The 18,870-nt window shown below is 43.7% G+C and overlaps 1 protein-coding gene across 1 annotated transcript in view; it reads right to left on the bottom strand.

The window, feature by feature from the left end:
* SPCS2 (signal peptidase complex subunit 2) overlaps nucleotides 1-18,870 on the bottom strand; it is a 43,578-nt gene that overhangs the window by 12,494 nt on the left and 12,214 nt on the right. The window contains exons 2-3 of the mRNA XM_030199998.1: nucleotides 17,810-17,893; nucleotides 14,694-14,854 (exon numbers count right to left, since the gene is read on the bottom strand). Of these exons, the coding sequence (XP_030055858.1) occupies nucleotides 14,694-14,854; nucleotides 17,810-17,893 (245 nt within the window). The remainder of the gene's footprint in view (nucleotides 1-14,693; nucleotides 14,855-17,809; nucleotides 17,894-18,870) is intronic.

Raw genomic sequence — 18,870 nt, 5'->3', positions numbered from 1 at the left:
AAGGGAGAGCCACCACAGATACAGACACACCCTCCCCTCCAGGGAGCCACATCCCCAGTCACAGACACAGACCTCCAGGCACTAGGACGGAGCATCAAATGGATCCGCCTGACCAGCAGCTTGTGCTGCAGAGCCATGAAGAAACACGCTCCCCTTGAGTGTCAACAGGAGCTCAACAGGCTGGTCACCGAAGCATCATGAGCCAGCCGTTCCCGAAGACAGCCCAAGTCCAAAGACTGCAGAAGCTGACAACCTCCAACTGCTCGACGTCCACCACTCCGGAGAGAGCAGACTGCCGCAGCCACCACTGTGAACTACAGGAGCCAACTGCTCCCAGCTGGGAAGCCTGTAGTCAAGCAAATACCACCAACAGCATCAAAGCAGAAGAGCAGCAACCACGGAAGCTAGGACCTCAATTCCCAACAGACCACAACTCTGACCCCCTGGAGATGAAAATCACTGAATTCCAGGAAAGAAGACTGCCAAGGCTAAGGATTACCAGAGTGGTCTGCGACTCTGAAGAGAAGACCCGCCACGGCTGGGAAGCCCAGGAGGCACCTGCGACTCCGAAGAGGAGACTGCCACATGGTTGGGAGGTCGAGACTTCAGTCACTCCAAAGCAAGGCGACCGACGTGGCACAGGTCGAGACTTCTGTCACTCCAAAGTGAGGAGACCGATGTGGCAGAGAAGTCCAGGAGACGTTCGGCACGCCAAAGGTAGGAGACTGCTATAGCAGTGAAGCCCAGGATGTGTCTGCAACTCAGGAGAGAGTAGACAGCAGAAGCTGCGAAGACCAGGAGCCGGCTGCCACGCCTAAGAGAGAAGATAGATGTGGACGGGCAGCCAAGTAGTGGTCTGCTACCCCGTAGAGAGGAGACAGCCGGAACTGTACAAAACAGGCGGCACCTGCAACTTCAACAAGAGGAAAATGCCGTGGTCGTGAAGACCAGGAGGCCTCTACCAGTCCAAAGAGGGGAGACTGCCACAGTGAGAAATCTAGAGGGCATCCGCAATTCCCAAGAGAGAAGAGACTGCTATGGGTTTGCCATCGGCCCCCTGAAATACTGATGTCACTCCGAAACCCAGGAAGGTCTGCAACCCAAAACGGAAGAGACCACCGCAGCCCTGAAAAAAAGGAGACAGCCAGCTGTTAGAGAACCCCAGCGACAGTGAAGGGGAAAATCGCAGCAGGGGCCCAGACTTCAAGGCGCCAGAACCCCTGGGTGACCACCATAACCCAAAGAGAATGGCTGCAAAGAAGAAATCGGAAAGGCACAGATACCTGCAGTAGCTCAAAAATAGGAGACATCGGGCTGACCGAACGGCCAGAGGACTCCTGCCACCTGAACGCCAGACCGACTCCAAGGAGCCCACACAACGTGCCGGGCACAGCTCACGCAACTGCCTTGCGCTTAGTAAGGCATTTTTTTTTAAACACTAGAAATTAAACAGTGGCACGCCGGCCCTCTAGGGCGCACCAGAGTCTAAAGCTGACTCAGATCAAAGACAGAATGCAGACAAGAAGGGCTGGGACCTGGAACGATTGGGACTGACCCCAGCACCGAGAAAGCATGCCCAGGAAGGGGAGACACCGCCATAGGGAAGCACAGCCATTGAACTGCTACCTAGGACCCCTTGGGCAGGAGCTGACAGAGCAGCACTAAAAAGATGCTGCACATAACCTCCGCTGTTCTCGTTTGCCTAGAGAACTCCTCTGCTGGTGCCTCCAGTGTCCACACAGGTTTTTTTTTCTTTTAAACAGATAAAAACAACCCCGCTGCGAAGGGGGAATGCGCACAAAGCAGGGTACAGGCCCTGCCTCAAGTGGCCGTAGCTGCATCACCCGGCACCTTGCAGGCGGGAAAATGGTGACTCCACAGCTACCGCCAAGCATGAGAAACTGGGACCATTTAAAAAAAAAAGTTTCAACAATTTTATTGATGATGCACCAGAATTAACAATCAGCGAGTTCAGTATACAACCATTTGGCATGGAACAAGCTGAGTAAGAGCAAGGTAATAATTCCACCATCAATGCTTAGCATCCCCCCCCCCCAGTATTCAAATGTTCATTCAAGTTGCACAGAAGAAAACAACATTGAATATGGTATCAACCACCAACAAGCTGCCTTCTAAATCTAAAATCCTCTATTAGTGGAGAACTATACCAAACTTCTGATATTGCGACGTCAGACATTCTGGGCTGAAGCCCGTATGCTCACTTTTCTAACAGCGTCGCCTTTCAGTTACTATTCTACAAAATTAAAAATTCAACAGTTACTGATGACTCCGCAGCAACAACCAGCTGACATGGAAATCCAGCCACAAGTGCTCCTAAACCGGTAAGAAGAGACCATGGTTTCAAGGCAGGACCCCACCAACCCTCTCTCTCCTCCGAGACACACGCTCACCTCCCAGCCCCAATACTGGGGGCTGTCCTGGAGCTCCACCTGAGCACAGACCCATACTGCCTGCTCCGCATTCCGGGAAGCTGCTGCAACAAAGAGAGCCCGCCTTTCTCTTATCCTTAGTTGTTCAGGGTCTTTTTATTTTATTTTTTTTACAGCTTTAAAGTTGTGGCCAGGCAGCATGAGAGAGCACAGGGGAAGAAGAGAGCGCAGGGCTCCGCAGGAACCAGAGACAGGGATCTGGCACCACCAGATATAACTCCCAGTAACCTGTTTACCTACTGGGCTCGACTGGGAGACCAGTTGACCAGCTGGGCCAGGAGCAAGGCCTCAGAACCAGGAGCAGAAAAGCACATCCATCCATCTCCTGGAGATAGTAAATACTGGAGAACTGGGCGGGCTGGGTGGCTGAGTATAAATATTGGACAGTTCAGTTCTGAGTTTTCTATCTCCATCTGCTGGTCAATGGACATAGCTACTCACACGTTCTGGAATAGTGGGAAGTAACGTAATGGAATGTTTACTTAAACTATTTTCTAGTTTATCCTGTCGTAACAAAGGAAGTGGGACCTTAACATTCAATTGCTTCACAGCCGAGATGCTGTACAGCTAGCAGCGGGAATATCTACTTAAAGACGCTGTTTACACTATCATACAGCAGAAAAATCCGTGCTGACAGCTACTCCCTGGGACATCTTGACTCCACCCCCTGGTGACATCAGTGAGAGCATTTAGAGTATATTTGGAGCTCCAATGTGCCGGAGTGAGAGCCATCTGCCTTGTTGAACTGTGCCTGAGAAGCAGTGGGAATATCTACTTAGACGCTGTTTTTTTACCATCATACAGCAGAGAAATTTGTGCCGGCTGCTACTCCCCAGGACATCTTGACTCCACCCCCTGGTGACATCAATGGGAGCGTTTAGAGTATATTTGGAGCAGGCGTGCGCTGACTGTCGTGCGATAAAGCTCCTTCATGCGGACTTTAAGCAATTTGTGTCGAAGAAAGAAACAATGTGTTTTGCTAAAATACCGGTATTGGTAGAGAGGAGTCGGTATGGGGATTTGGTTGTTAATACAGGCAGAAAAAGGACTGTTTATAAAAAATTGATTAACATCAAATTAGATGATAGTGAAGTGAAAGATAGGAATAAAGGTATAACCCTGCAATTGATTAATGCAAAGGTCAGGAAAAATAAAGTACTATTTCTGATTTAATTATTGATGATTTTCTTTGTTAACATAATCTTGGAGAACTAATGAAGACCTTGAGGCTTATTTTCAAAGCACTTAGCCTCCCAAAGTTCCATAGAAATCTATGGCACTTAGCCTCCCAAAGTGCTTTGAAAATATGCCTCCTTGTATTGCTCAATCAGATTTGTTCAGCAGGTTATACAGTTTATTCCCAATCAAGATTGGATAAGAGAGGTGGTGGTATTTTATTTATATTTAGGAGTTTGTTAGAGTTGAAGAAAGAAGGTATAGCGAATGAAAGAGATGCTAATAATAACATCTAAGAATTTAAATGTAATTTTAGTAGATGCAGCTCCTGGTTTCTCCTATTTGACTGAACTATTAGCAATTTCCAATTTGGACTGGGAAAAATCTGTATTATTAGGCAATTTTAGCATGCAGGTTGACTTGTGTAAAGTTGAGGATGTTGTGTCAAACGTTATTGCTTCTTTAGAAGGACTGGGATGGTTATATCAACTAGTAATGCAACCCACACACACCACCACTCGTATTTTAGATTTAGTTTTTGTACAAAGTGATAACGTGCATAGAAATCAATACAATTTAGAAGACGTTTATTTTGTTCCATGGTCTGATCATGAAGTTGTAGCTGTGAATATTAGGTTGCGAGAGAAAGTGTGGTACGAGTCATCTCAGAGTTAGGTTAGGAAAAGAAAGCTATTTGAACTTCAAGTATTAAAAGATAAATTGAATATGGATTTAGAGAAGTTGCAGAGTGGCCGATACAGTTGCTGATTGTCTTAGTAATTGGAATAATATTTTATTTTGAGTTATTGATGAAGTGGCCCCTTTTAAACAACAGAAAATAGTAAGAGGTCATATGGCACCTTGGTTTAATGAAGATTTACATAAAATGAAATGCAAATTGCGTAGTGATGAGAAACAATGGTGGAAATTTCCATCTAGAGATACACAAGTCGAGTACTTGAAGAAATTAGTAGATTATAGCGAAGAAATCAATAAAGTGTGATTTTTTAAAAATAAATCCATTGAACTGGCTTTGTCTAACATCAAAGAAATGTTTACTATTGTCACAAAATTAACTAAGGATGTGAATAGTAATGGTGACTCTTTGCCTGTTATTTCTTGTGAAGAGTCTGCAGTTGCGTTCCATACAAAAGTAGAAAGGATAACAGAGCAATTTCATTATACGCAGTTACGTTGGAACTGGAACGTGGTTTGCATGATGAGGAAAGATGGTTTGAGTTTACCATGAGGATAGTAGATGGGATTATGTAAATATTTAATAAAGTTAAAAATAGCTATTGTAAATTGGATATTTGTCAACCTGTGGTGTCGAACGCTATGAAAGATTTGGTATCTCCGGCTTTTGTAATGATAGTGAACAAAAGTTCGGACATGGGATGTATGCCAGTTGAGTTAAAAAAGGCAGTAGTTCGACCTCTTTTGAAAGATAAAAGGGAGAGTAAGGACAATGTGGATAATTTTAGACCAATCTCTAATTTGCCTTTTTTGGTGAAAGTAATCGAAAGAATATACTTCATGGGTTTAGTTGATTTCTTAACAACTCATAACATCTTGGATGTCAACCAATTTGCCTTTAGGTCAAATCATGATACAGAAACATTATTGTTGTCGTTATTTGATGTTGTTGGACAGGTTTTAGAGAGGGTAAACATTTTCTGTTGATGACATTGGATATATTTAAATCTTTTTATTAATAGTAACAGAGCTAATACAGAGTATGCTATGAAAAGAGACCATTACAAATTATCCATGTCATAACTCCAGTCACTATACAAGTTTTCCCCCCCCCCCATGTTTATCCCCCCTCCCCCCACCCACCCCTTCCCCCCCCCCCAATTAAATTCCAACAAATGTTCTTGATGATGTAACAAAGAATGCCTCCCCCAAGTTCAATATACAATGAATCGAAAACCTTAAACAAATCAGACTAAGCAAAAGCTGACATTTACCACATTGATAAACTTTTGACGTGCATAAACAGTCCCTCCCCCCTCCCCCACCCAATACTTCAATAGCTCGAGGAGCACACAGATTATGATCTATAACTTAATCTCCTGACCTTATACACTATAAGACCGCATACCCCCATCACAAAAGACTAGTAGAGGGCCCGTATGAGAAATGTAGAACAAATGGGAGGGTTTTGTCTTATCACCTCCCATTCTTCTTTGAGCCCCATTCCCAAGCCACGAAGCCCCCCCCCCAAAAAAAACAAAAAACAAACTAGAAACCATTTAGTACTAAACTTCGTGCCCTTGGAGACAGGGACTGAACATAAGGCCCCCAGACCTCCAAAAAACGTGTTCTTTTCTTTTGCGAGGGTCCCACCGCCCGGCGTTCATGCAGCAGCAAGTCATGAAATCTGTTTCTCCAATGCCAAAAATCTGGTGGGTCTACAGTCAGCCACCCATTCAGGATCACCTTCTTCCCTATCAGGCAGGCCTTACGAATCAATTGCCGTTGGCCCCCCCGCTGTAAGACAAAGAGTTCATATTTGTCGAATAAAATCCCCAGAGGAGTGCAGCTTATTCTAGATTTTACCAAGCCTTCCAAATACTTTATAATCAATTGCCAATATCTTTGTGTACCCGGGCACTCCCAAAGGCAGTGATACAGTGTACCTTCCCGCTGTTGACACTTAGAACATAATGGATCTGGTACCCCTCCCATCTTGAACACCTGTGGTTTAGTCATGTATGCTCTGTGTAGGATACGAAATTGGCATTCCCTCAGATTCGCATGTACCGAGATCCCTGGTATACGGGACACCAGCTTTATATAATCCAAATTCAAACTAGGTCTCTGCATGTCTCGTGCCCAACGGGCTGTGATTACTGCTGTATCTCTCTGGGGTCTCAACTCCCACAGTCGCTTGTGCAAACTTGAGATCGAGATCCGTGACCCCGGGATTTCCTTAAAAAATTCCCTTACTTTCCTCCCATGCCCACTATTCAACTGTTCCACATTTAGGGTTCTGACAGTGGGCTAATTGCTGATGCGCAAACTCATGACTAACATCTATGCCTACCCCCAACGCCCCCAGATTCATCAATCCCCCTCTAGTCCCCAATACATGTTCTAATCTTGTTATACCCATAGATGCCCACCTTCTAAATACCTTATTCTCGGAACCAGGTGTGAACGCAGGATTACCTTGCAGTGGCAACATATCAGATGTGTCCGCTGCCAATCCCCAGTACCCATTCAAATCCTTCCAAACCGCCCTCATAGGACCTAATAGTAAACTATCCTTAAATTTATGGGGCACCGAGCTCTGTGGGCCATGCAGTAGGTAATGTATGTGAAATGGTGCGAAAAAAGCCTGTTCCAGCTCCCTTGAGGTGAAATCCTGCTTATCTAATAACCAGTCTCTCAAGTGTCGTAGCAAACATGCTTGATTGTATTTTTTAATATCTGGGATCCCCATACCTCCCACCCTCCAAGATCCCATTAAGAGTTCCAATGATAGTTTGGGCTTTCCCCCCCCCCCCAGATAAACTGTCGTAGATGCTTGTGAAATTGCCTCAGATCCTTGTTGCTCAAACGTAACGGTAAAACTTGCAAAACATACAGCCACCTGGGGAATTCTGCCATGCGAAACAGCTGAATTCTTCCATGTAACGAGAGCAGTAATACTGCCCATTTTTGCAACCTATGCCTCATGTTGTCCAGCAACTTAGTAAGATTAAGACTATAGAAGGCCGTAGTTTTCATGGCAACCTGCACCCCTAAGTATGTCAAACTTTCGTTAGCCCACTTTAATGGGAACCCCTCTCCCCCCGCACTTTATCCGATGTTGTTAGTGCCAAAGATTTTGAGAAGTTGACCTGAAATCCAGCAAAGTCCCCATACTCCCTGAATAATTCCAACAAATTATCTAGAGATTTCCTGGGGTCTGTGATATGTACCAGAATATCGTCCGCAAATGCGGATATCTTAAATCCGACCTTCCCCCATTCTACCCCAGCGATTTCCGGATGGGACTCAATCTCTCTAATCAGGGGATCCAGTGTTAATACAAAAAGTAATGGGGAGAGAGGGCATCCCTGTCTCACCCCTCTCCTGATTGAGAGCGTCTGCGACCGTTCACCATTGATCCACAAAAACGCTTGAGGGTTCGAGTACAGAGCCTCTACCGCCTTCCTGAAAAAACCTTCTATACCTACTTTCTGCAAAACTGCGAACATAAACTGCCAAACCACTCGATCAAAAGCCTTCTCTGCATCGAAACTTACTAGCAGAGAAGGCTGTCCTTGTTCCTCCACATGTTCTAATGAGGCTAACAGAGCCCGCACATTGCTTACCACTGACCTACCCTTTACAAACCCCACCTGCGGGGATGCTACCAAACCCGGCAGCACCCGTGCCAACCGGTTTGCCAGAATTTTTGCGTAGAGTTTAACATCGCAATTTAATAGGGATATTGGCCTATATGAACCCATATCCTCCGGGTCTTTACCCGGTTTTAGCAACACAATCATTTTGGCCATACTTAAAGTCTCTGGGGTCGACCCGGAAACCGCCATGGAATTAAAAAGCTTTAATAAAGGCGGAGTCACCTGTTCTTGTAGCAATTTATAAAAAGCCATGCTATACCCATCGGGCCCTGGCGCTTTGTGAATATCGCGCTGTTGTAACGCTAAAATCAGCTCCCCCTCTCCAATGGGGGCATTAAGATTTTGTTTCTGGGAGTCTGTCAACAGTGGGAGGTCAATATTATCCAAAAACAGTGCACTATCAGGTATTATGTCTGTGTTCTCCTTATACAGGTTTCCATAGTATTGCCTAAAACTATCTACTATGTCCTGTTCCAGTCTAAGCAGCCTGCCCTCTTGATTCTTCACTTGCAAAATCCTAGATGTACCTCTTTTCCCCTTAGCTAATCTGCCTAGCAAAATACCTGCCTTATTCCCGTACATGAACATCTGATGTTTATAATACAGAATAGATTTCTGTGCCCTCTCCTGTATGAGTTCATTCAATTCCCTCTGGGCCTCCAAATATATTAACTTCTGTTCTTCTGTCTGAACTGCCCCATATTTCTTCCGGTGCACTCTCACCTCCCGTTCCAACCTCAGTATCTCTTTGTCTCTCCGTTTCCTCTTCCATGCCCTATATGCGATTATCTCACCTCTTAGGACCGCTTTTGCTGTTTCCCAATACAACCCAGGTTGTTCTACGTGCCCTCCATTATGATACTCATAGTCCCTCCACTTTTCTTGTAAAAGTTCTTGGAATTTTGTGTCCCGATAAAGCTCAAATGGAAATGTCCACCCCCCATGCCCTCTCCTATCTCCTATGCCTTCTAAAGTCACCCATATGGGGGAGTGGTCCGATATTTCGCTGGGCCCAATCTCTGCCTCCACTGTTTTAGAAAAAAGGGGGTTTGAAACAAAGATGTAATCAATTCGGGATAGGGAAGAGTGAGCTCGAGATAAGTGCGTGTAATCTCTGCACCCTGGATGTAGCACTCTCCACACATCTATCAAATCTAATGTGGAACACAAAAACGGTAGTCCCCTAGAGTAGTGACTAGAGCTCAAGCCCCCCCGACCTGTGTTATCCATTAATGGGTTATACACCATATTAAAATCTCCCCAAGCACCACATTCCCCCTCTGGTATGGCATCAACAATGTTATGATTTCTTTGTGAAATTTCTTATCATATACATTTGGTGCATATATATTACAAAAAATGTAGGGCATCCCCCCATCTCTACTTCTACCAATACGAACCTGCCCACTGCACTCCTCTTAACTGACTTTATGACCAGCCGCAGCCCCTTTCGAAACAAAATCAACACACCTGCCTTCTTATTGTGAGCTGGGGCCCCGACTACTGTTTCTACCCACCCCTGCCGGAATTTATTGTGCTCTACTGAAGTCAGGTGTGTTTCTTGAAGAAACACAACGTCCGCTGCATGACGCTGCAAAGCCTGTAAAATTTTCTTCCGCTTTACGGGCGATGAGACCCCCCCCACATTCCACGATATCAACTTAACCTGCCCCATCACTCCAAAGTAGCACATAACTCCGTGTGATTTCCTTCCTATCAGGTGGGGAACGCACCTCCCAGCCCTTAAGTGCCTCCCCTCTTAACCATTGTGTCCTCCATGGATCCCCTCTAATGTATACAGTCAGCGAGCAAATAATATCAAACACAGCAAATGCATTCCCAAAGAAAAAACCCCAAAACTCCCCCCTCCCCCCCTCCCCTCCCCCTTCCCCTCTCCCCAGACCACCAGATAGTGTTCTCATCTGAGAACTGGTCACGTGTCTGCTCTACCCCGTCCCCTCTAACCTTAACTATAAATTAACACAAACAACCCTTTTCAACATGTCTTCGTGAATTGCTTAAACCCTCCTCCCATATTTAAGCTAATGTAGTTCCTCTTAGCCTAAAAGTCCCTTTCAAACCACAATTCCCTCAGATAATTGGTTTATTAAACTATAAAAACACATTCCAAACTTTTAAATCCCCAAACATGGGACTCTATTGCTGTTGCATGTGAGGTCTTACTCGACCGTATTCTCCAGTTTCTGCTCCAGCTCTGTAAAAGTGGGTCCATTTCTCCTGCGTCTATTCCGACTGATCCCCACCATCCAAACTCCTGTACGGGTATCTCTGCTTCTGTCAGCGCGCTGTCTCCTCCGCATTCTGCACCATGCCTCCTTTGATCTCCTTGACGAACTGCATCGCCTCCGCTGGGGCAGTAAATAATCGTGTCTGACCATCATAGTGAACCCTCAGGCGTGCCGGGTACAACAAGGCAAAGCGAACTCGGCGTTGATGAAGCTCCGTACAGGGGCCCACAAATTGCTTGCGCTGCGCCGTCACTGCAGCTGAGAAATCCTGGAAACACAACACCCTCTGCTCTTCATAACATACTTTTCCCAGGGATCGCCAAGCTCTCAAGATCTCCTGTTTATGAGTGTAATTTAAGATTTTGCAAATTACAACTCGTGGACGCATCTCTCCCGATCTCAACTGTCCCAAGCGGTGTGCACGCTCTATCTTTAGGTTATTCTCCAGGGCTTTAACTTGCAAGACCTTTGGTAGCCAGGACTCTAAAACTTCGCGCAGATCCACTTCTCTTACAGCTTCCGGGATCCCCACTAGTCTGAGATTGTTTCTTCTTGCTCTGTTCTCCAAGTCTTCCAATTTCGTTTCTAGTTGGGTAATCCTCTTCTGCCAGTCCTTATCACGGCCCTCCTGCTGTGCACTCCGATCTTCTAACTCTGACAGTCTTTGCTGGAATCCCGCCATATCATTCTTTAGTCCTTCTAGCTTGCCATCCATATTATCAAGCTTTTCGGAGATTCTCTGCAATTTAACATCTACTGATGACTCCAGCAGTTGCGAGACCTCCGCCGCTATTTCTGCCGCCCAGATAGAGCTAACAGTTTCTCCCGAGGGGCCCGCGTCCGCCATTTTGCCTTCTCCAGTCCGCCCTCGTGCTCCATCTTTCCGCAGCGATTTGGATGCCATACTATTGATATTTTCGGCGGATCTTCTCAGCTTTCTCCCTGGTAATGTTCTGTTTCTATTTATGCTCCGTATGGGTTGTTCTCTTGTCGCTTTCGGCCGTTAGAGGGGTTGATGTTACACCGGGGTCTCAGAGCTCTCCCCTGCGGCGTCCTATCCCTCGCCTAGCATCACGTGACTCCGATGACATTGGATATATTTCTGCCACATTTGACAACTAATCATACCATCTTATTAAACAGAAGACTGTATTCAATAGGGATTAGCAATAAGGTGCTGCAGTGGTTTGCCTCTTTCTTAAGAGTACAAATTTCTCGGTAGTATTAGGTGAAAATATGTGAGAATGGAAGCAATTGGATACTGGGGTACTACAAGGTTCTTGTTTATCAGCTGTATTTTTCAATATATTTTTATTGCCATTATGCCGATTATTGCATTGTTTGGACTTAAATTTCACGCTTTATGCTGATGACATCAAATTTATACTTCTGACAGTTCATTTCAAGAAGCCTTTGAAAAACTAACAGTGATTTTAAAAACTGTGATGTTTTGGACGACAGCAAATTATTTGAAACTGAATTTAAGACAAAGATATTAGTGTTATCTTCAAACTCTTTGTATATTCCAGATTCTTTTCAGTCTGAAAGTTTACCAATAGTGATTGAAAAACATTTGAGGGATTTAGGTGTTATAGTAGACTAAAGTTTGAATATGAAACAGCATATAAAGTTGTGGAAGTAGTGTTTTTAAAATTACAATTGTTAAGACATTTAAAGAAATTGCTAAACCCAACCTGGTTAAGAGTTTTGAGAAATGTAGGTAAATATTTAACAACAGACACTCTGGAATGTGTCATATATGGGTGATAAATGAAACTGTTAATTGTTTAACGAGTCTGATACAAGATTGAATAAGATTGTAAATGATTATTAGAGTAACAACAAAACTGTGAAAGATTGGGAAGATTGCCTGCTTTAGCTCTTTAGTTATACATTGATGAATGACTGAGTGAATTTGTGCTTTTCTTTGGTGGAAGGACATGGGTAAGGGTTGATCTATACTGTGAATGCTACATGTTTGAATTGTTATAGTCACTGAGAAAGTTGTGATATGGTTAATCATTTTTATACAAAGTGCATGACTTGATATATCAAAATGGATTGGGAGCACAAGTTGTACTCACATTTATGATTAAAACATTTGTATAACGAGATTTTCAATGATTGAGAAACTTATCCACTCTCTAGCAAGAGCCTTTGACTTTAGGGTGGCATTCCGTTTAGGTGAGCTATTTGAGAATTTCTCCTTCATATTTCTCTTGATATTTTTGGAATATAGCCATATATTGTTCATTTACATTGATACAGTGGTACTTTCTCATCTTCTTGACTTTTGATACTGTACACCCTGGTTTGTTGTGACTTATTTGATTGTAAGTATACCAGTGGCATTATTGGGGATTATATATTATTGGTTGGTATACCTATATTGAAATCTTTACATTGGTTGCCAATTGGATTTCGTATTAAATTTAAAATACTTTTATTGGTGCTTAAGATTTTGACTGGACAGGTATCAGAGGCATTAGCTGCAAACGTTAGTGTTACCAATCCTCAAGATCATTGAGATCTGCACAGAAGGTTTATCTAGATGTACTATCACATTGTGTAATAAGATTGCAAGAGTGTAGAACATCAATATTTTATGTGGCAGGCCCTATTTTATACAATGGTTTACCATTAAGGCTAACAAACCTGAAAGAAATAAGTACATAAGTACATAAGTAGTGCCATACTGGGAAAGACCAAAGGTCCATCTAGCCCAGCATCCTGTCACCGACAGTGGCCAATCCAGGTCAAGGGCACCTGGCACGCTCCCCAAACGTAAAAACATTCCAGACAAGTTATACCTAAAAATGCGGAATTTTTCCAAGTCCATTTAATAGCGGTCTATGGACTTGTCCTTTAGGAATCTATCTAACCCCTTTTTAAACTCCGTCAAGCTAACCGCCCGTACCACGTTCTCCGGCAACGAATTCCAGAGTCTAATTACACGTTGGGTGAAGAAAAATTTTCTCCGATTCGTTTTAAATTTACCACACTGTAGCTTCAACTCATGCCCTCTAGTCCTAGTATTTTTGGATAGCGTGAACAGTCGCTTCACATCCACCCGATCCATTCCACTCATTATTTTATACACTTCTATCATATCTCCCCTCAGCCGTCTCTTCTCCAAGCTGAAAAGCCCTAGCCTTCTCAGCCTCTCTTCATAGGAAAGTCGTCCCATCCCCACTATCATTTTCGTCGCCCTTCGCTGTACCTTTTCCAATTCTACTATATCTTTTTTGAGATACGGAGACCAGTACTGAACACAATACTCCAGGTGCGGTCGCACCATGGAGCGATACAACGGCATTATAACATCCGCACACCTGGACTCCATACCCTTCCTAATAACACCCAACATTCTATTCGCTTTCCTAGCCGCAGCAGCACACTGAGCAGAAGGTTTCAGCGTATCATCGACGACGACACCCAGATCCCTTTCTTGATCCGTAACTCCTAACGCGGAACCTTGCAAGACGCTAGCTATAATTCGGGTTCCTCTTACCCACATGCATCACTTTGCACTTGTCAACATTGAACTTCATCTGCCACTTGCACGCCCATTCTCCCAGTCTCGCAAGGTCCTCCTGTAATCGTTCACATTCCTCCTGCGACTTGACGACCCTGAATAATTTTGTGTCATCGGCGAATTTAATTACCTCACTAGTTATTCCCATCTCTAGGTCATTTATAAATACATTAAAAAGCAACGGACCCAGCACAGACCCCTGCGGGACCCCACTAACTACCCTCCTCCACTGAGAATACTGGCCACGCAATCCTAATCTCTGCTTCCTATCTTTCAACCAGTCTTATCCATAATAATACCCTACCTCCGATTCCATGACTCTGCATTTCTTCAGGAGTCTTTCGTGCGGCACTTTGTCAAACGCCTTCTGAAAATCCAGATATACAATATCAACCGGCTCCCCATTGTCCACATGTTTGCTTACCCCCTCAAAAAAATGCATTAGATTGGTGAGGCAAGACTTCCCTTCACTAAATCCGTGTTGACTTTGTCTCATCAGTCCATGTTTTTGTATATGCTCTGCAATTTTATTCTTAATAATAGCCTCCACCATCTTGCCCGGCACCGACGTCAGACTCACCGGTCTATAATTTCCCGGATCTCCTCTAGTACAGTTTAAGAAAAAGCTAAAAACCTACCTTTTTATGCAGGCTTATGGAGCTTGAGAATAGAACAAGATTTTAGTAGCAGTCATTATGTTTTTAGGTTTATTTTTGTTTTAAAGTTTGTAAATTGTAAACCGTCAAGATCTTTTGGATTGTACGATATAGAAGAGATTAAAATAAATTAAATACATAAATAAAAAATAAAAGGGCACACATTAAGGTTTGTCAGAATCGAGTCTAGAAACTTAAGCCAATAGTTACCTGATGATTTTGAAACATGTTATTAAATAAAGCAATGGCAAGCTGTGTGTAAAGGATATGATATGACACAGAAGGCAAGGACGGGTTTGGATTCTGGAAATGGATGTAGATAGTCCCAAACCAACGCAACAATGGCAAACACGCAGGAGATAGTGCAAATGAAGAGGCGGCCATCGATCAGACAGAAATTCTCTACATACTTGTACTTCTCCAGAAGAACCTGAGAACAAAAAGCGAACCAAGTTAAATAAACAAACTACATGCTTTCATAAGGTATTTTTTCCCATCAGTTCACTTTTCAGACTGCATAGCTGTGCTCTGGCACTGTTGAAATGCAGATGAATGCAAATGTTTTTGTCAACAGTTACCAGATTCTCACATGATTTGTTTGCTCTTCATGCATTTAGATGCAGTATGAGCAAATGTAACAAATATTTGAGGGATCATCCTCTCATTCCTATTTTGGTTAACAAAACAAAACATTAGACCTTGCCTGCGACAGCCCACCTGTCTGACCGATGAGACTGTGGCATTCGATAGTATCGCAGAACTAATGAGCAGCCCGTTGTGAGCAAACACAAAACTTAAACCTAGGGGTTCTCGAAGCTGCTCACCAGTTCATTGACTCAAAATTTCCTGGTCCCATCCCCATTCTGGCAGCTCCTGTGATGCACTGGAGCAACAAGGTCTCCTGGATAAAACAGAAAACTCCATGGACTAAGTGGAGCAGTCTCATCTCCATTCTGGCAGCCTCCATATTGCTTTGAATGAACAGGATCACCAGGAAAGAGAGCATTTAGCTGTCAGTGGCAGAAAGTGATTTTATAACTAGGACTTGCTCTAGTAAGAGAGTACAACACAACACTCATAAAAGAGCACAAATATCATAAAAAAACAACATAAAAATATCAAATGCCCCCCCCCCCCAAAAAAAAAAAAAAAAAAAAAAAAATCCCAAGAACCCTTTCACACTGAAAATGTATCTCCCGGGCTGTGTATCAGCATGAACAGGACTAATGGGAAATACAGCTGTTAGGAAAAGAACTTGATATTTTGCCTGTTTTATTTTTGCAACTACATTCAAAGTGGTTTACATAATATATACAGGTACTTATTTGTACCTGGGGCAATGGAGGGTTAAGTGATTTGCCCAGAGTCACAAGGAGCTGCAGTGGGAATCAAACCCAGTCCCCAGGATCAAAGTCTGCTGCACCGTGTAGATGCCCATAATATTCCTATTGGCGTCTACACAGTTAGTGCATGCTAATTGTTAGCATGAGCTAAAAACGCTAGCATGCCTTAGTAAACAAGGCTCTAAGTCATTTAGATATACTGGAGACATCTCATGATCCAACTCTGCAAATGGGTTTGTGCCACAAGTTGTATGAAGAGAGACTTAAGGACATAAGAACGTAAGACTAGCCATACTGGGTCAGATCTCAATGGTCCATCTAGCCCAGTATCCTGTTTTCCAAACAGTGGCCAAGCCAGGTCACAAGTACCTGGCAGAAACCCAAATCATGGCAGCACTCCATACTACAATCTCAGGGCAAGCACTCTCAATACCAGACTAGGGACATTTCCTCCAGGAATTTGTCCAAACCTTTTTTAAACCCAGATACGTTAGCCGCTGTTACCAACTCCTCCGGCAAAGAGTTCCAGCGCTTAACTATTCATTGAGTGAAAAAATATTTCCTCCCATTTCTTTTAAAAGTATTTTCATGTATACCCTGAAGAAAAGGAGAGACATGGGTGGTATGATACAGTCAGACATTCAAATATTTGAAGGGTATTAATCTACAAACAAACTTTTCCCAGAGAAAGGAAGGTGGTAGAACTAGAGGACATAAATTGAGATAGCAGAGGGGCTGACTCAGGAATGTCAGGAAGCGCTTTTTCATGGAGGTGGGGTAGTTACCTGGAATGCCCTCCCGCGGGAGGTGGTAAAGATGAAAACAGTAACGTTACAGTACATAGCATTACACAATAGTAACGGAGGAGTAGCCCGGTGGTTAGAGCACCAGTCTAGACATCCAGAGGTGTTTAGCCCTTCCTAGTGCATCCCAGGATGCTGCAGGCAGGGGCTGGGTGCCGCGAATTTGGGTCCAGAGGAAGAAAGTGTTGCTCCTGTCTCCACATTTGAGGTACATGGGGTTGTGGTTCACGACCACCAGGGAGTGATGGTTACAATGGGGCAGGAGGTGGTCATTAGACCACCAGGGTTCTTTTGCCTGGGTGGGGGGGGGGGGGCTTGGAGGCAGTCCACTAGGGAATTTTGGTTTGGGGGGATTCATCAGGGGAGAGGTAGGGAGAACAAGCAGGCAGCCTTTGCAGCTGCCTGTGTTTCCCTCCTTTCCAACAGCTCCAGAGCAGCTGTAAATTAGCTCATTAATGCTAGGCGCTCTGGAGATGTGCATGGTATGGAATGCTTATTAGAATACTAATGAGCTCATAGTAATACATTTGCATAGGGTTCTCAGTAGCTGCTAATGGAAGACGTCAGAGCCACAAAAAAAAAACCCCTCTGTGCATTACTCTCTGAATAAAGTTTGCTTTATACTGGCTAGAACCAGTCTAAAGCAAGGGGTAACAGCACGGTAAGCTTTGTGCATCAGGCCCCCAAGTTCCACATTAGGAATCACCACCCAAGAAAAAGGACATGTGTTATTGTGGACACGTTATGTTGTATTTTTCTGCTCCATATGCAGTGGTGGACACCAAAAAAGTAAAATAATTTTAGAAATTAGGAAAACAAAAGAGAATAAAACAAAGAATAATCACAATGTCTCTAAATTACTCTGTGGTATGGCTGTATCTTGAGTACTATGTGCAGTTCTGGTCGTCCCATCTCAAAAGGATATAGTGGAACTGGAAAAGGTACAAAGAGGGCAACCAAAATGATTAAAGGGATGGAGCAACTCTTTGAGATTTAAAAGGATTGGCATCACTGCTAGATGATTCTAGCCACATTAGCTAGATTGCACATTAAAGTGTTCCACAAAATCTTAGAAATGAAAAAAAAAAAAAATCTTGTTCCATTTGACTAACTACTTCTTGTGCTTGCTTTCCGCTACTCATGTCATTACAGGTCAAGTACCGAGCAGTTCCCTCCGATAAGCATTTGTACAGAGAGCAGCTTCTGGGGACAATTTGCTCAGTATAGAAATACTTTTACCTTTTTGGCAGAGTCATCCAAAGAATTTTTCACAGCTGATCCATCCCACTTGTCAATTTTCACAGGTTTATCATCAATCTTCCACTGTTAAACATAAATGAGGAAAAGTGTTAGAGTCCACTGATGTACCCAATACTCTTATTTTCTAAAAAATTAAAGATCGCTGATCGAGCTTTCTTCCTGTAACTACATAAGGACCAGCAGTAAAGTAGTGGCTGGTAAAGGTAGGCTAACGAGGGACTGGGCAATATGAGTGCTATGGGGAGGGGGGGGATGATTCTGTGCTGGGGCTGTTGCAAAATACCGAGATAACAGAGCTGAGCACTTCCTAAAATTAACAAAGAAAGTTAAGAGACTTATCACAAGAGACAAGTTATTTATAATATACCATCTTTTCTATGGTACAACTAAAGCTGTTTACACATTATATACAGGTATTTTCTCTGTGCTTTGTAACATAGCAACATAGTAAAAAAAATGGCAGATGAAGACCTGAACGGTCCATTATTATTATTATTATTAGCATTTGTACAGCGCTACCAGACGCACACAGCGCTGAACACCTGATACAAAGACAGTCCCTGCTCAAAAGAGCTTACAATCTAAATAATGCAGACAGACAAGACAGTTACGGGTGAGGGAAGTAATGGGTGAGAAGGGAGGAAGGGACAAGGGGAGGGCAACTGTGGCTAGGAGCTAAAAGCAGCAGTGAAAAGGTAAGTTTTCAGCATAGATTTGAAAACAGGTAGAGATGGAGCTAGACGTATAGGTCCAGGAAGTCTATTCCAGGCATATGGTGCTGCGAGAGAAAAGGAGCGAAGCCTGGAGTTAGCAGTGGAGGAGGAGGAGGAGGACAAGAGAGACTTGTCCAGTGAGCGGAGTTCACGGGGAGGAATGTAGGGAGAGATGAGAGCGGAGAGGTAATGGGTCCATCCAGTCTGCCCAACAAGATAAAAAGTATTACATACCATGTAAAATGAGTTTATGTATATCAGAGTTTGATTTGTCCCTGCCTTTCTCAGGGCACAGACCGTAAAAGTCTGCCCAGCTCTGTTCCTTTA

The sequence above is a fragment of the Microcaecilia unicolor genome, chromosome 4 (genome assembly GCF_901765095.1).
Source record: "Microcaecilia unicolor chromosome 4, aMicUni1.1, whole genome shotgun sequence".
Classification (NCBI taxonomy): Eukaryota; Metazoa; Chordata; class Amphibia; order Gymnophiona; family Siphonopidae; genus Microcaecilia; species Microcaecilia unicolor.
This window is presented reverse-complemented; position numbering and strand designations above follow the sequence as displayed.